Source organism: Peromyscus californicus, unplaced genomic scaffold (assembly GCF_007827085.1).
Source record: "Peromyscus californicus insignis strain IS unplaced genomic scaffold, ASM782708v3 Scaffold_13__1_contigs__length_99412109, whole genome shotgun sequence".
In the NCBI taxonomy this organism is placed as follows: domain Eukaryota; kingdom Metazoa; phylum Chordata; class Mammalia; order Rodentia; family Cricetidae; genus Peromyscus; species Peromyscus californicus.
Genome location: NW_026294424.1, coordinates 66,272,195 through 66,289,170, shown reverse-complemented (window position 1 = coordinate 66,289,170; position 16,976 = coordinate 66,272,195). Strand labels below are relative to the sequence as shown.

Sequence of the window (16,976 nt, the reverse complement as noted above, 5' to 3'; positions counted from 1 at the left end):
AAGTAGAATGGTTGAGATCAAGTTCAACTGCAATGGCTTCTTCCCTCTTCAGGACTTGTCACCAGGCTGCGGTACCCGGTCAGTACGAAGGGGAAGAAAGCACCGACTACTGCAGGCTTCAGCTATGGTAACTCATCTTGTCGTTGCGTTGGCAAGTTTCCCTGGAAAAGAATCCGCCTTTACAAGACGGATGTAGATGTGCAGAATTCAACTCCTCCCCACGGGGTGGGAGGGATGGAACCATAGTTGTAGAGTGAAAGGCCAGGTCCCGGCAGCCCCAACAGCCTAGGCTCCACCACCTGTCCCACAGAGCCAACCAAGGGATGAGCAGTGGGGAAAAGCAGAGAAAGGAGGTTGGATCACTGTGTATTGGGAAGAGAAACTGAAGGTCTCTCCAGGGTACTCACATTAAAGGCTGAAACAGAGAAAGAACTGGGGCAAGGCAGACAGGAGGTGTACTTGAGCAGTCTTGGTCCAAGTGTGGTTGATAATGTAGGTGGAAGTTTTTGTCCTGCAAGCCGCTTCCAAGTAACCACAGAGAGGCTTAATATTAATTATAAAAGCTCAGGCTTGTTACTAGCTCTTACATTTCCATTACATTGTTTTTGCTCTTTTACTCTTTGCTCTTTGGGGTCCTGCCACCTACCTCCCAAATAAGTCACACAGAGACGTATTCTTATTTATGAATGCCCGTCCTTAGCTTGGCTTATTTCTAGCCAGCTTTTCTTAATTTAAATTATCCTGTCTATCTTTTGCCCTTAGGCTTTTACCTTTCTCTAGTTCTGTGTATCTTTATTTTACTTTCACTCTTATTCCATGGCTGGCTGTGTGGCTGGCTGTGTGGCTGACCCCTAGCGTCCTCCTCTCCTCCTCTTCTTGCTCCTCTTCCTTCCTCCCAGATTTTTCCTTCTATTTATTCTCTCTACCTGCAAGCCCTGACTATCCTTTCTCCTGCCTTACTATTGGCCATTTAGCTCTTTATTAGACTGTCAGGTGTTTTAGACAAGCAAAGTAACACAGCTTCACAGAGTTAAACAAATGCAGCACAAAAGAATGCAGCACATCTTCGCATCATTAAACAAATATTCCACAGCATAAACAAATGTAACACATGTTAAAATAATATTCTACAACGCTCATATTTTTATCTACGCTTTGCCACATGGCTCAATATCTTTTCTCAGTACAGCATGTCCATCTTGCTTCTCTCTGCTTCTCTCTTGACTCCTGACTCCTCCCTTCTTCTTCCCAGCATTCTCAGTTTGGCTTTTCTGCCTAACCTTATCCTGCCCAGCTATTGTCCAGTCAGCTTCTTTATTAAACCAATCACAGCGACATCTAGTCACACAGTGTAAAGGAATATTCCACATTTCCCCCTTTTTGTCTAATTAAAAAGGAAAGTTTCAACTTCAACATAGTAAAATTATATGCAACAAAACAATCATCAAGTAAGAATTACAGTTAGAATATCCAGTCCATTTGTATTTGACAAATTTAAAGAAAATACTCTGTTATTTATTCTATCTTGATGAGTACAAAGCTCTGTACATAATTTACTTTCTATCATAACTAAGGAAAACTATAACTATGACTATCTAGTCTTCAATTCCATCAAAGACCTCAAAGGATATAACATTACCTGAGTATACAGGAAGTACAGTGCAAGCCACTTCCAAAATGACAGAGACATCTGGCTACCTGGACAGTCACCCAAAGTTCCTTTGTGACATTGGGGCATCAACTTTGGCCTACAGGCCTGGTGTATCCGACAGACATTTCTGAGCTGGGAATTTTGAAGGCCTGTCCTACATTGTCTTGGCAAAGTTTGGCAGTTGCTTTCTTTTGTGTCCTATGGCTAGCTTTTGCCACAAAGAAAACCAACTCCATACATAGTTTCTTCAATGCCCATCATCTTCTCTGAAGTAGATTAGAGGAGACATGTCTCACTGTCATGAAAAGCCTTAGGTTATTAAACATATTAAATGCCATATTCTTCAGCTTTTTGAAGTGTTTGAAGACCATCTATCTATCTAAATACATCTGTGTATAACCTTGAAAATGTACCTAATATGACTATAAATTTGACTCCATGGATGACTATTAATCTATATTTTTTAATTATACATTACATTTTTAAATGAGTTACATAAGCAAAATACCACAAACAAGAGTAGAAACATACATATAGTATAGTAAAATAACTTTAAATTTGTATCAATAAACCAAAATCCATACCAATGTAAAATATTTTGAAATTAATAGTTGTTTTTTGGATTAAAGAAGAGTTAATAATCTACCCTTTTGTTTCATCATTAGAAAGAGATTTTTGAATTTAACTCTTTTGTTTAGTCTTTTTTTTTTTTTTGACTAAGACCAATAACCATTTGTAACCAACCCCCCTTAAATGAAACATTCATAACACATCTTCTAGGAATATGGTCATCATTCTCTAGACTATTTCCTGTTGTTTGGGGGCATTGGAACTTTGGGGGAACGTTGAGAAAATCAGGATAATTGTTAAGTCTTGGTTGGAGTATTTTGTGAGGCTGGATCTTCTCAATTAGCAGCTTTGAAGCTGTTTTGGATGTTGGATCACCTGGGCCCTCCATTTTTATTGATGTCTGGTCCCCTTGTTCTGAAAATACAATTTTAAAGGAAGTAACATATACATCTGTATTAATACAGGTATACACTATGCATTGTACTTAAGTCAGCCAAAGATGAATTTTTGTTTTATGTTTGAGCAGATAAAATATACATCATATGTCTTATAGTTCTTCTAGGTTTATTTCTTAATGTTTGTAACCAGAATTTCAAGGGGTCTTCCTCAATCTAACTTAATCATCTTTAACTTTGAACGAATCCCCAATCTTTCATTTCCTGTGGAAATAAGAACATAACCTCTTCCCCAAAGTAACATATCTTTTGACTTCCACTTTGAAGTCAAGATATTTTTAAAATATATAGATTGCTTTAATCCAGCAGCTTTTATAATCCAATGTTTCCTAACAGGTATTACTCCTTCATCAGCAGTCAAAAAATTCAAAGACAACACAATAACATACAGTATCCAGACTCTACTTTTTTATCTTTACATGGCTTTTTAAAAATACCACTTTATTCCCTTTTTAAGGTCTTTATTATTTTAAAACTATATTTTTTAAATCTATGGCTGGATATACTCTTCCTCTTCTCTCTCCAAAGCCTATGTATATTTTAAAACACACCATAACCCATTCAAAGGCTTTTTTCTGTCTAGATCTGTTTTTTTACCAAGCATCTGTATTTTTTTTTGATCCCATGAGGTGAATCTTAAACTGGTATGCTGTGGGATGTTCTGTATGGTAAATGTGTTGCTGATTAGTCAATAAATAAAACACTGATTGGCCATTGGCTAGGCAGGAAATGTAGGTGGGACAAGGAGGAGAATAAAGCTGGGAAGTGGAAGGCTGAGTCAGAGAGACACTGCCAGCCGCCATGATGAGAAACAGCATGTGAAGGTGCCGGTAAGCCACGAGCCATGTGGCAAGGTATAGATTTATAGAAATGGATTAATTTAAGCTGTAAGAACAGTTAGCAAGAAGTCTGCCACGGCCATACAGTTTGTAACCAATATAAGTCTCTGTGTTTACTTGGTCAGGTCTGAGCAGCTGTGGGACTGGCAGGTGATAGAGATTTGTCCTGACTGTGGGCCAGGCAGGAAAACAATAGCGACACTGGTATGTCAGCCACTGCCAGAGTAGCTTAGCTTAGTGTATGGCAGTAGTGCATGGAGACTGGCTCTTCCTGCAGGCAGATGCCAGGAGATACCTCTCTGTGCCACAGCCGGCATGAGAGACATGAGACTAGGAAGCCGTGCCTGGCTCCATTTCTGTGTGTCTAGAACCCTTTCCCAAGCTCTCTCAGGTTTTATGTGGATGTAGGTGCCATGTTTGGGCACCATGTGTAGGTGGACTTTTCTTTCCCACCCACCAGTTCCCAAATAACCAACACGGAGACTCAATTATTAATTATAAATGCACAGCTGATCGCTCAGGCTTATTACTAACTAGCTTTTACAACAAATTAACCCATTTTTTTTTTAATCTAAGTTTACCAAGTGCCTCATGGCTTGTTACCTCTTTTTGTACACATCCTGTTTCCTCTGTGTCTGGCTGGTGACTCCCGCGATCTTCCCAGCATTCTCAGTTTGGCTTTTCTGCCTAACCTTATCCTGTCCAGCTATTGGCCAGTCAGCTTCTTTATTAAAACAGTCACAGTGACATATATTCACAGAATGTAAAGGAATATTCCACAGGTTGATAATTATCTCAGATCTGGTCCTGCAAGGTGGTCTGAAGACGTCTTTATCGCTTGAAGGGACAAGCTAGTTCTCCAGAGTTGGTTGCTCCTGCTCTAGGGTGCAGCCTTGCCCTCATGAATAACTAACTGTACCTGAACTTGATGGGCAGTCTGTCCTGGGAGATGCTGCTATTCCTGGAGTCAGAGGTAGACTGTAGGTTTCAGACAGTTCTTGGAGACCTTTAGTGTCTTTTGAGCATCCAGAATAGGATGTTGTAAAATCTGTAAGATGCCTCCGTCCCTCTTACCTTTGCACCTTCATCCATGTCGGGGAGAAGGTAAGTTAGCTATCACCAGGTTTTAGACAGACGGTCTTTGCACGTGTGTGTGTGTGTGACTGGAAGTAGATGAGACAGATGCAGACAAAGGCAAAGATGCCAGGCTCTAACCCTGCATGAGTCACCCTGTGGGCCCACATGTGGAATCTGTGGTTTTAGCAAAAGAATTCTCTGGGTGTAAGCTATATAACTGTTTCTAATGCATCGACAGAGTGGGCTTTTAGATGATTGTATTTTATAATAACACTAGATTTTCTGTTTTCATCCTTATTTATAGAAAATACTTTCCATAGGTAAAAACTAAATATGTCACTGCTAAAACAGTTGTTATCATGGTCCTCATTGGCTGTGCAGTCTGGGTGTCCAGGTACAGGCAGCATCTTGGTTCTGTGTCTTCTGGTAATTATTACTGTGTTATCCAGGACTGTGGTGTTAGTCTTGTTTGGAACATCTCTTTTCCCCATGGACTTACACTGCTCTGTCCTTTTCTCATCTGTCTTACAGAGAAGTGGGAGATCAACCCCTCAGAGCTGACCTTTATGAGGGAGCTGGGGAGTGGACTGTTTGGAGTGGTGAGGCTGGGCAAGTGGCGAGCCCAGTACAAAGTAGCCATCAAAGCTATTCGGGAAGGTGCCATGTGTGAGGAGGATTTTATAGAGGAAGCAAAAGTCATGATGTAAGTTTCTTTGTGTATCATTATCATTATTACTTTTACATATATGGGTGTTTGGCCTGCATGTATGATTGTGTACCATGTGTACCCAGTACCTGTAGAGACCAGAAGTGGGCATCAGATCCCCCTGGAGTTAAAGATGGTTGTGAGCCATCATGTGGGTGCTGGGGATCGAACTCTGGTCCTCTGGAAGAGCAGCCCATGCTCTTAACCACCGAGCCATCTCTCTAGTCCCCATGATGTCAGTTTCTAGCTTCTACAGGGACCCCCCCCTTTTGTATTAAAAATTGGCCCCACCCAGCACATCCGCCTGCTGGTTTCTTGTCCTGTGGTAACTCTCTGTGTCTGTCTTTGTTCCCAGGAAGCTAACACACCCCAAGCTGGTCCAACTCTATGGCGTGTGCACCCAGCAGAAACCCATCTACATCGTTACCGAGTTCATGGAACGGGGCTGCCTTCTGAATTTCCTCCGACAGAGACAAGGCCATTTCAGTAGAGATGTGCTGCTGAGCATGTGTCAGGATGTATGTGAAGGGATGGAGTACCTGGAGAGAAACAGCTTCATCCACAGAGACCTGGTAACCATGGTCCCCCGAGCCCCCCACTCCCCTTCTCACTCCCCATGGCTTCCCCCTCCCTGGCTGGATTCCTTTGCCACACTGCGTTAGCCAGTGAGCTGTGTGGTGTTAGCCCCCTGTCTTTGTCCTTAGCAAGATTTCATTATTTTAAAACTTGGTAAATTTCAATCACTTGATAATTTTAAAGGAAAAGGCCTTCATTAAATCTCATAACTTACAGACTTAATATCTCCAAGCAAGTTTCCACGAATGAATTATTTGAGCTCTGGAAAATTCCCAGGAGATACCAAGTCACAACAGACTCACTCCCTGTCATTGTGTCACAGATAAGGATGTTAGCCTTGGTGACGTGAATGTGGCTTGCCTATTGTGAGAAATGGGGAAGTTGGGCTTAGCCCCGACCTTCTGACCAGCTCTCAGGCTCTTTCCCACTTTACACATTGTGAACAGAAATTACCAGAGAAATCCCAAGCTCATGTCCATTATCTCTCAACGAAGAGGGAATTCCGGGAGTTTTCATTCCTTTTGAAAATACTAGGGAAACAGAACAAAACAAATCTCTGTTCTACGTGACTGTGGTGGAGATACTTCTCAGTTCCCACTTCCCCTCCATTCTTCTCTCCCTTCTGTTTCTCCCCAGCCATTCTTCACAAATGCCTCTGTTTTCAGTGTGAAGTAGCACAGTCCACCTTCCTTGATTCTTCCATCAAAACTGAGGGAATTTGCACGGCCCCCTCCCCACTTCGGTTTTAGCTTCCTTGTGATGGAGTGTGGATCCACATCGCTTTCATACCATGCAAATTCAGACTCGATTGGTCATCGTAACAACCAAATGTCATTCCTGTTTCCATTTTACAGACAAAGGAAAGGAGTGGAATTGGATAAAACAATCAGCAGCAGTCAGGGAAGTGGTGGGGGGAGGATTTGAACCCAGAGAGTTTGCCACTAGGATCAGTACTCTAACTGCTATGTTATCCTCTGGATTTAAAGCATAGTAACAAACTGAGGATTTGGCAATGGAAGACTTGATCTCCTAGGTGTGTTATGGGCTAGCACCTTATTCATTCTGTAAACTGGATTTGCAGTTTACACATCATTGTTTTGCTTACTACGCTATTTTAAAGTTCATGGCCTATAATTGAGGCAAAGGGCTTTGTAAAGCAGACATGATATATATCACTAGTTTTGATGTGTAACTGTGACAAAGACTAATTGTCATACTGAAACTCACGAATTAAGCATTGTCCTTGTTTTTGTTCTTCCAAAACAGTTGAACATCTTCACGACTCTTGCACTTGCATGCATAGAATTTATTTCCTTGAAAGTGAATTTTGATGTTTTTTGGGGCCTGTGATACTGATAATAAACTCTGGCAGGTTTTTCCCACACTTTAAAGGAAGAGTCTGATTGCCTGTTCCCTGGTAAAGTAATGTCATGGGCTTTTGAGTGACAGTACTGTGGCTGTCCTTATGGGAGGGTGCAGGTAATTCAGGACATGGGCATTAACTCTCACTTGAGAAGAGGCTCTCAAATGTGCTCAGAAGAAGGAAGGTCGTGTAAGGGGAGTTGCCCCACACAAAAAAAAATAAGCATCTCAAGAGTCAAAGAGAAAACTACACCTCGTCCCGTGGGTTGTGGTGTTAAAAATATCATTATCTTGCTTCTGAGAAGTACTGTGTCATTGTACCAAATTATTTTATTGAATCACATAACTTTGAAAACTAGATCAAAAAACAAAAACTACGTGTTTGTGTTTTACCAACTGAGTATATTATGTCTTAATATATTAGAAACCTGGTACATGATAAAGCCAATCCTGTTACACACAGCCTTTCTTTTGACAGTTGAGGGGAACACTCACAGATTACTTGTCACTTTGGTGACTGTGTTTCTACTGTCACCTAGAGAGAATTCATCTTTAATCTAGATTACAGACTTCAAGAGGTATAGTCATTGTCCGTGAGAAAAATCACACAGTCTACTAAGAATATGCCTGGTCAGGGAAGAAGGTTGGAATGTCCATCAGGCCTCTTTAAGTGTGATGTTGAAGATATGTTGTAATACCTTGTGGCATTTCTAATCTTTATTTCTCCAGGTTATTTCAGATTCATGTTGGAGGTACCTTCTATTGGGATGTAAACAATTTATATGGACACATTTATGTAGTTGGTTTGTTTTTTGGTTTTGTTTTGTTTTGTTTTTTTACTCTATGAGGGTCCACCACCCAGCTCTGTAATAAATGCACAGAGACTGATTCTTACTTATGAATGCCCGACCTTAGCTTAGCTTGTTTCTAGCCAGCTTTCCTAACTTAAATTAACCCATTTCTCTTTAACTACATTTGCCTCTGGGCTTTTACCTTTCTTTATTCTATATGTCTTTTTTCCCTTCTTACTCCACGCCTGGCTATGTGGCTGGGTGGCTGGGTGGCTGGGTGGCTGGGTGGCTGGGTGGCTGGGTGGCTGGCCTCTGGCATCCTTCTCCTCCTTTTCTTGCTTTTCTCTCTCTTTCCTAGATTTCTCCCCCTATTTACTCTCTCTGCCTGGCAGCCCCACCTGTTTTTCTCTCTCTCTCTCTCTCTCTCTCTCTCTCTCTCTCTCTCTCTCTCTCGTCTAGCTATTGGCCATTCAGCTCTTTAATAGCCCATCAAGTGTTGTAGACACACACAGTAATACAGCTTTACAGAGTTAAACAAATGCAGCATAAAAGAATGCAGCACGTCTTTGGGTCATTAAACAAATATTCCACAGCATAAGCAAATGTAACACATCTTAAACTAATATTCCACAACACATTTACTCTTTTCTGTTGTTGACTTTGTTATATTTACTAGAAATCGGACTTCTGTTTTTTCCTTTATTGCAGGACTTTCTAATAAATGTAACATCATAATGTTGTTTTCCAGGCTGCCAGAAATTGTCTAGTGAATGAAGCAGGAGTTGTGAAAGTATCTGATTTTGGAATGGCCAGGTATGGCTGAGAACTGTGTGCTCTTAAGTGCGAATCACATAATTTTGAATAATTAATAAGCATGGGAAGGTCTTGGGAGATAGCTCAGTAGATAAACTACTTGCATCCTAAACATGAGAACCTGAGTTTTCCCAGAACCCAAGAAAAAATTCTGGGAGTGGTGGCCCAGGCTTATAATCCCAGAACTGGGGAGGCAGAGACTGGGGGATTCCGGGGCTCTGTGGCTAGCCAGCCTAGATTAATGGTGAACTCTGGCCATTGAGAGGACCTATCCCAAGGTAGGTGGACCATGTTCCTGATCACACCACCCAAGATTGTCCTCTGCTCTCTCTATATGTACCCATAACACCCACAAACATACCCTCCCCCCAAACTGAAACAACAATTTGGGCCCTGGTTGTGGTGATACTTGCTTATAATCCAGTACTTGGAGGTAGAGACAGGAGAATCAGGATTTCAAAGTCATTCTGGGCTATATACCAAATTTGAGGCCGGCTTGGGCTACCGGAGACTGTGCCTTTTAAAAATTAATGTGGGAATAACTTGCACCAATAAAGCAAAAGGGAAATGTCTTCAGCTGTTTCGAGGTTAATGAAACTAACTGTATGTTGTGGTATTAGTCATTCTATCCACTAGATGGTACTAGAACCTATTAAATATCTCTCTCTCTCTCTCTCTCTCTCTCTCTCTCTCTCTCTCTCTCACTAAGTAGATTCTTAGAATCTTCTGGAATGTGTTTGGTGAGCCAGTGCTTAGGATAGCCGTGTTTGCAATTTTTTTAATCTCTTAACTTTTGTAACTTTATTAGTGTTAGAATAGACTCTTAAGAAGCATTTTGTCTTCCTCTGTATATATTACAAGTCAGGTGCTGTGTGAGAAGCCTAACAATGTGGACCAAAGCAGAGTCCAAACTGAAGGTCCTGCCTGTATGCAGCTTAAAGGCCAGAGAAGGGAGATACCTAGACCTGGAGCCCATGACTGTGACAGAGCAGGGGGTGGTCTGCAAGTGATGGCCTGTCAGTTCAATCTGTGTCATTTTGTCTATCCTGTGAGTCAACCATGGGCTTTTCATTAAAAAAAACAGTGAAAAGGAATCTAAAAGCCTATCAGGACACATGAAAATTATCTGATATTTGAGTCATTGTCCATTAAAAAAAAACATAGTGTTATTGGGACACACAAGCTTGACCAATTGTGGGTGGCTGGCCACTTTCACATTGCAGAGGCAAAACCTTGAGCTGTCACAGGGACTGTGTATCCTGCAGAATCCGAAATCCTCTGTGTCATCTTTCTTTCTCAGAAAGAGTTTGCTGTCTTCTTTGAAAGAGATTGAGGGGTGGAGGTAGCCACTGGAGATCTGGTGACCAGAAAGACTTTTCTCACATGGGAACATTGAGCGGACACCACAGGAAATAGCCACAAGATAAAAGAAGTAGGGGTGGTACCACCTGAAGTCTGGGACTAGTGTCAGCTGCCTAGGGAACCAGAAGAGGGCCCAGGCAGTTGGTCCAGAGGCAGATCTGAGAACAGTTATGAAGGCAGAGAAGTACTGGGTCCTCTGGGGCTAAGACTTGCTCCCAAGAAGATGCTGGCCTAGGGAGACCAGAGCGCTATCCCTGGCAGCTTCCGACTCTCAAAGTCCTAATTACCCAGTCCTCTCTACATGCTGTAGGTAAGATGTTTTGCATCTGACAGGCGGCCCTCCACTTTCTTATAGTCACTCTTCACGTATTTGGCTTTCAGGAAGTTGGTGCTTTTATACCAGTCCTTGTAAAACTACTCTTGATGCACTAAATTCAAACTCACCAGACTGACAAGTATGTGATCCAGCCCAAGATGGCATTGTCTGCCTGATACCATCTTTATCTGTACCATCTCCAAGAGGACATTTGTGCACTTCTTTGAATCTTTTCACATGGCAGCTTTAAAATTAATGTCATCTAAATATATAGTGCATTAATATTCCCTCTGATGAATAGGTGCTGAAGTCCTCACAGCCATCAAGTATCAAGGATTAGTATCAAGGATTCTTCCGGGGAGTGGTCAGTGTTACAGTTTCCATGTTTCTTTCTGGATGGGCCTATATATGTTCACATAGAAAAGGAATAAAACAGGCCGGGCGGTGGTGGCGCACGCCTTTAATCCCAGCACTCGGGAGGCAGAGCCAGGCGGATCTCTGTGAGTTCGAGGCCAGCCTGGACTACCGAGTGAGTTCCAGGAAAGGCGCAAAGCTACACAGAGAAACCCTGTCTCGAAAAACCAAAAAAAAAAAAAAAAAAAAAAAAAAGAAAAGGAATAAAACATTGAGTATGTGTGGATGGATGGTGTTATGGTATCTGAATATATTTATCATCTTTTTGTACTCTTTTTCACCTCTGATTTTTTTCTCACTTCTTTTCGTATGCTATAGTTTTTATTTGCACTCCGTGGAACTGTGGGGGCTCAGAGCATGGGTATCTCCAGTCACTTGTTACCACTTCCTTTAAGGAGCTCTGCTTTAGATCTTTTGCACACAGGGCCTTTGGGTGAAATTTTATTCAGAGACCAAAAATCACACACCCACAAGTTTGCAACAGTTGTATGGTATTCTGCCCCTGTGCCTCATTAAAAAGAAAGAGGAACAGCAGAACAATGAAGGTGTGCACACTAGGGTTGTGAGGTTGTCTTCTCATGGCCTTAAGTTGTGCTGTGGAGATAGACATCACCAGGCCAGGCCATGAGCTGAACGTTTCGCTTCAGCTAGGTGGTGGTAGACTTCACTTAGTGTCTTCTTTTGTCTTTGTAAGGGGGAAATGAAGGCCCACGTCTGACATGCGACCGTGTGTCTCACCCTAGGTATGTTCTGGATGATCAGTACACCAGCTCCTCTGGTGCCAAGTTCCCGGTGAAGTGGTGTCCCCCAGAAGTGTTTAATTACAGCCGCTTCAGCAGCAAGTCAGACGTCTGGTCATTTGGTAAGGTCCATGATGCAAGTTTCCTCCCCTCCCCTCTGAAGAGGAAGCAGACACTTCATTGAGTAACCTTATCATTCTGTAGGTGTTCTAATGTGGGAAGTATTCACAGAAGGCAGGATGCCCTTCGAGAAGAACACCAATTACGAAGTGGTAACCATGGTTACTCGAGGCCACCGACTCCACCGGCCAAAGTTGGCATCCAAATATTTGTATGAGGTGATGCTGAGGTGTTGGCAGGAGGTATCTACTTCTTTGTGTTGTCTTATGATCTGTAAAACATCCAGGGTTGGCCCGGTGGATGGGGAAGGTACTGTCCTCACAGCCTGGTGAGGCCACGCCTCCGTCAAGCTCCGGCAGGAAGCCAAGTCTTCGCCTCCGTTCTAAATATTGAGAAGCATCTGAAGAGATGGAGAATGCTAAGAGTTAGCTTAACACACTCAGGCTGATGCCTCACTCCCAAGTGGGAGCGCCATCACAGCCAGGGGCTGGGGAACAAACCTGGAAAAGTTGCTCCTCCTTCCCGTGCAGTAGCCGTGGGTTTGAAGCATCACTCTTTCGAGGGAAGAGTTCTTCTTTGATCTCAGTGTCTCTAGTTATCTTACTTAATCTCTAGAAGCAGTGAAATGTCGCCTCCATAGAAGAGATTAAACACTAGACAGATTCTCGAACGGCGTTCACATATATTGTGTATGGAGTCCTTTAGGTTTAGCATTCAGAGTAACCCTTGGAGGTGTAGATACTTGGGCCATGACCATTTGATAGGAGAGGGTGGTCCTTGCCCAGGACCAGTTCCCCACGGAGTATCAGAGGCCCATCTGGCACCAAAGCTGAGGCTCCCTCCCACGAGTACCCGTAGGGTGGGCAGAGGCTGACGGGGCAGGAAGCAGTACCAGAGAGAGCAACAGGAACAAAGCGCAGGATTTGGTTGTAAACATGGTGTGTGTCCCCGAGGGTGGAGCCAAGTCTGATTTAACAAAGAGCCAGAGTGAGGCTTATGGTAGGAAATGAGGTTAGGTGACAAGGAGGTGGGGGAGGGTCAGGTCACAGAGGGCCGACCCGATGAGTAAGACTTGATTTCCTAGGCACGATGGAGCTCTAGTAGTTCCCTGAGCAGGGACGTGACAGCAGGGGAGGAAAGGGGAGTCTGGCAGCCATGGTGTTATGTAGGGCACAGACTTCCAGCCTGTGTTTCCCCAACCCCTGAGTCTTGCCTGGGCAGGGTTCCACAGGATTTGAGCAGGGAGAGTTTTCTTGGGAATGGATTCTGAAACTCACAACTTCTCTTTGACTTTTTTTTTTGAAGAAACCAGAGGGAAGGCCTTCTTTCGAAGATTTGCTGCGTACGATAGATGAACTAGTTGAATGTGAAGAAACTTTTGGAAGATAAATAAATGGTGGCTCCGGATTCCAAGGCACGAGGAAGAAATAGCATGCGGTGGGAACGGAATTCAGCCGGCGCCTGGGAGTGTGGACAGCTCTGCCGACGATGGGGGAAACTCCAGGGCCTTGGCTTCCGGTGCAGCCTCAGCTCTGTGACTGCTTCGTGGGCTGAGGAGAAGGTGTCTGGGAGCTGGGGACTTGAGGCAGTCACTGCTCATTCCTTCAAGAGCTCGAGTGCCAACAAGGTACCAGACACGGTGCCCAGGCCTCGGGGCTTTGCCCATTTTGGGGATGAACGTGAGGCTACGTTAGCTGGTGCTAGTAGAAGGCCAGGATGTTGGGGAAGGGAGGAGCCGCGTCCCAGCAACTCTCCTCTGCCCTTTGGCGTCTACTTAAACCTGGGCCTGGAATGCTGTCTACAGCCGAGTTCTAGGTAAAACAGGAACCCACCTGAATAAGTAGTAATCCTCTGTTTTGAAAACATCTCCTTCCAAACCTGCTACACTTAAAAATCTGTATACTGTACATACTGTAAATACATATAATATATAAAGTTATATATTTATAAGAAACATGAGTTTGCCTCTTCAATTGAAATTTTTGTTGTTGTTTTTGTTTTTTGAGACAGGGTTTCACTATGTAGACCAGGCTGTCATTGAACTTATAGAGGTCTGCCTTTAATTGAAAATTTTAGCTTTAGAGAATGTCTAGTCCTAATTCTAACAACTGCCAATTCTATCTCCCCCAGGGATCAAATATTGCTTTCTGAAGGGAAGAAAGCCTGGGTCCTTCAGTTGTTAAATGCTTGATTCACGAGTATACATGTCGGCCCAGCTTGAACCACAGCATGGCCTATGATGGGTTATTTGACCCTGACCATGGTGGCCAGAGCTGGTTAAGAGTTAGGTAGAACTTTTAATGACAGAATTAGTTACCTCAAAAGTCTTAGAATGTTCCCAGGGCATTGTGGATACTTCATCTGAGGTGCTGGGCTCTGGACCAGAGGTCTCCAGAGCGGCTTGCCTGTGGTGGTCCAGGATGTAGCCAAGGGACCTAGGGAGAAGGTGTTCTGAGCTGTCACGTGCTGCTCAAGAAGCCTGGCTGGACTTGGGTCCCTGGATTTGTAAGACGGTCCATCTCAGCCTTGCGCTCGACCCTGCGGTCCAGTTTGTGTGAGTGGGTGTCTCATTCACACAGTTTTCCTTTTTTTTTTTTTTCATGAGCTTCAGGGAAATGAAGCCAATCCAGCTACTGTCAGTAGGAACCATTTACTCCCTAACACACTGCTCTTGGTATTTGTGAGCCCCCAAAGCTGAGGAAGGTAAGGACTGTTCCTTCACAAGTCAGTGTCCCGTGGGAGCTACTGGGAGCCCTCCCCCACTGGAGCTTTCGGTGAACACACAGGCGGGAGCTGGCTCCCCTGAGAAGACCCCTCTTCCCTCTGACTCCAGAGAAACACCTCCTTGGCCAGGATTCTGGGCCCACCAAACTGAAGGCTGGGCTGGAGGCTGTGTTCATTTCTTTCTTGGACCTTTTATCATGGAGAAAAGTCAAATAGTCTTGGCACAGTCTGCCACATTCCTTCCAACTCCCCACGCCACAAAGCCGCATACACTTTTTAGCCGACTTGTGCCTCCAGAAGGAGCTGGTCCTGTGCAGGTGTACCGGACACCTCTGTCACACTTCCCCACCCCCATGCTCTCCTTTCACCTGGATGAGCTGTGGGAGGAAGTCACTGGTGCCCAGGAGAGTGAGCGGAGGCTACAGTTCCTGTGTGAACAGTTTCAAATACTTTTTTTTTTTCCTTTTTTCTCGTGTATGTCTCGGTGGTGGGGTCTCTGTGTACATGTGTGCACACTGTGTGTGTGCACGTGTGCACACAGAGGCGGACATTACGTGTCTTTGATTGCTTTCCACCTTATGTCGTGAGGTGGAACCTCTCAACTCAACTCAGAGCTGGCTAGTTTGGTCAATCTAGCTAGCCAGTTGGCCCTAGAATCTCCTCTCTCCCCTTCTCCTGCACTTGGCTTACTGGTGGAACACCACGCCCACTTGTCAATCACGTGAGTTTTCTGGCTGGGAACTCAGGTCCTTATATTTCTGCGTTAAAAACTTTATCCACTGAGCCGTTTCCCTAGCCCATACAAATACCTTCTGTGGGAAAATGAAGCAAATACTACTGACAACAGTTAGGAACCATTTTCTTTTTTACTTTTTTCTTTCTTTCTTTTTTTTTTTTTTTTTTTTTTTTTTTTTTGTAGCCCTGGTTGTCCTGGAACTGTTTATGTAGACCAGACTGGCCTTGAACTCACAGAGATTCAGCTCCCTCTGCCTCCCAAGTACTGGGATTAAAGATGTGAGCCACACAAATTCTCACCTAATCCCAAAGCAGGTTCCTGGAGTCAATCCTGACTCAGGACCAAACATTCTACATTGAATATTCATAATCCTAGAATCCAATTTTCCCTGTACCATTGTGAGCCCTTGGACAAATAAAATCCCTTCTTGTCTGTTCCTTTATTCCAGACTCTGCCCAGAGAGGGCAGCTTGACTTGATCATTTTTAAGGTCCCCTTTACCAAAATTTTGTGATTTCTTCAAAACGTTCTCAAGACACACCCACACATCTAGGCATGAGGAGGTGCTAGCAAACATCTCAGATGTGGATACCGAGTTCTGAACTTTCTTATGTAGGCCACTGGGCTCTCATTCACACACTTCTCTGAGGTTTCAGAACAGGAAAATAGGTGGGGTAAACTCTGCCTGCGAGAAAAGTCACAGCCAACGACACTCTCAGTCGAAAGATGTGTTGCTGTGAGTGGGACACGGCTGGAGACCCAAGCCTTCTGTGTGGGCCCAGGCAGCGGGACAGCCATGATTCTGTCCTCTTGTGAGTAAGATGGGCTTCGCCATTTCATGTTGATGGGCATCTTCCAGAGTCTTGAACAGGAGGGGAGGAGGTTTTTGCTAAAACATGGAACTTGTGAAATCTTGAAGATATAATTTCTCCAGATGTAGTGACAGGATTTTGGACTTATTTAAACAGCCACTGTCTTCAGATAAAATATGTTTGAGGATTGAGAACATAAAGTAGCAAAACAAAAAGAAAAAAAAAGGTACTTCCATGTGTGGAAATGCAGTCAGTGTGATGTGCTGTGTTTGTTTCTAGACTGATAAAGAGCTCAGAGTTGAAGGCCAGGAGACCAAACTTGTTCTGTTTTGCCTCAGTTTTGACAGGTCACCATTGGCAACTTGGTTGTATGAGCAAGTCTACAACGTGAGGACTCCCTTTCTGCCCCCTCCCCTAGATATCGTGAAGAAATAATAGGTTAAAAATGACAAATGCATCCTCAAGTTAATTTGAGAGCTGCTCTTAAAGCTCCAGCGCAATTTTTAGAAACCCGCACTAATTTAACTATGAGACCCAGAGAGGCTTCTCAGGTATATAGTTTTTAAAATGGAAGAAAAAGACCGTCTCTGATTTTACTTCTAGATGGCCCTTGGAATCAAACATCAGCAGAGCTCAGTCGTTTCAGAGTAGGCCACAATTCTGATTTTTAGTGGGCATCAGGAAGAATGGATTGTGAGTCTGACGTCTCTCTTTAAGCCACAGCACCTTGTTAGGACCCCCCACACACACACATAGGTAGGATTTATAAAAACATGTGCATGCTATTCTAGGTGTACCTTCCTGAATATGATTTACAGTCTTAATTCAGGAAGACTAAGACAAAAACAACAACAAAACAAAAAACAAAAAAATAAAACTAAAGGCTTCCTGTTATCAGTAATAGGAACAAGCA

At 43.5% G+C, this 16,976-nt stretch overlaps 1 protein-coding gene across 4 annotated transcripts in view; it reads left to right on the top strand.

Annotated features, from left to right (window-relative positions):
- Positions 1 to 13,715, top strand: part of Tec (tec protein tyrosine kinase) — a 113,496-nt gene extending 99,781 nt beyond the window's left edge. For 2 of the 4 annotated variants that reach the window (XM_052735105.1, XM_052735107.1), the window contains 7 exons: positions 53 to 127; positions 5,124 to 5,295; positions 5,654 to 5,870; positions 8,776 to 8,840; positions 11,676 to 11,794; positions 11,877 to 12,034; positions 13,098 to 13,715. In XM_052735105.1, coding sequence (XP_052591065.1) covers positions 53 to 127; positions 5,124 to 5,295; positions 5,654 to 5,870; positions 8,776 to 8,840; positions 11,676 to 11,794; positions 11,877 to 12,034; positions 13,098 to 13,181 — 890 coding nt within the window. In that variant the 3' untranslated portion in view covers positions 13,182 to 13,715. The other 2 variants (XM_052735106.1, XM_052735108.1) reach the window with 2 other exon arrangements.
- The last annotated feature ends 3,261 nt before the right edge of the window (positions 13,716 to 16,976 follow it).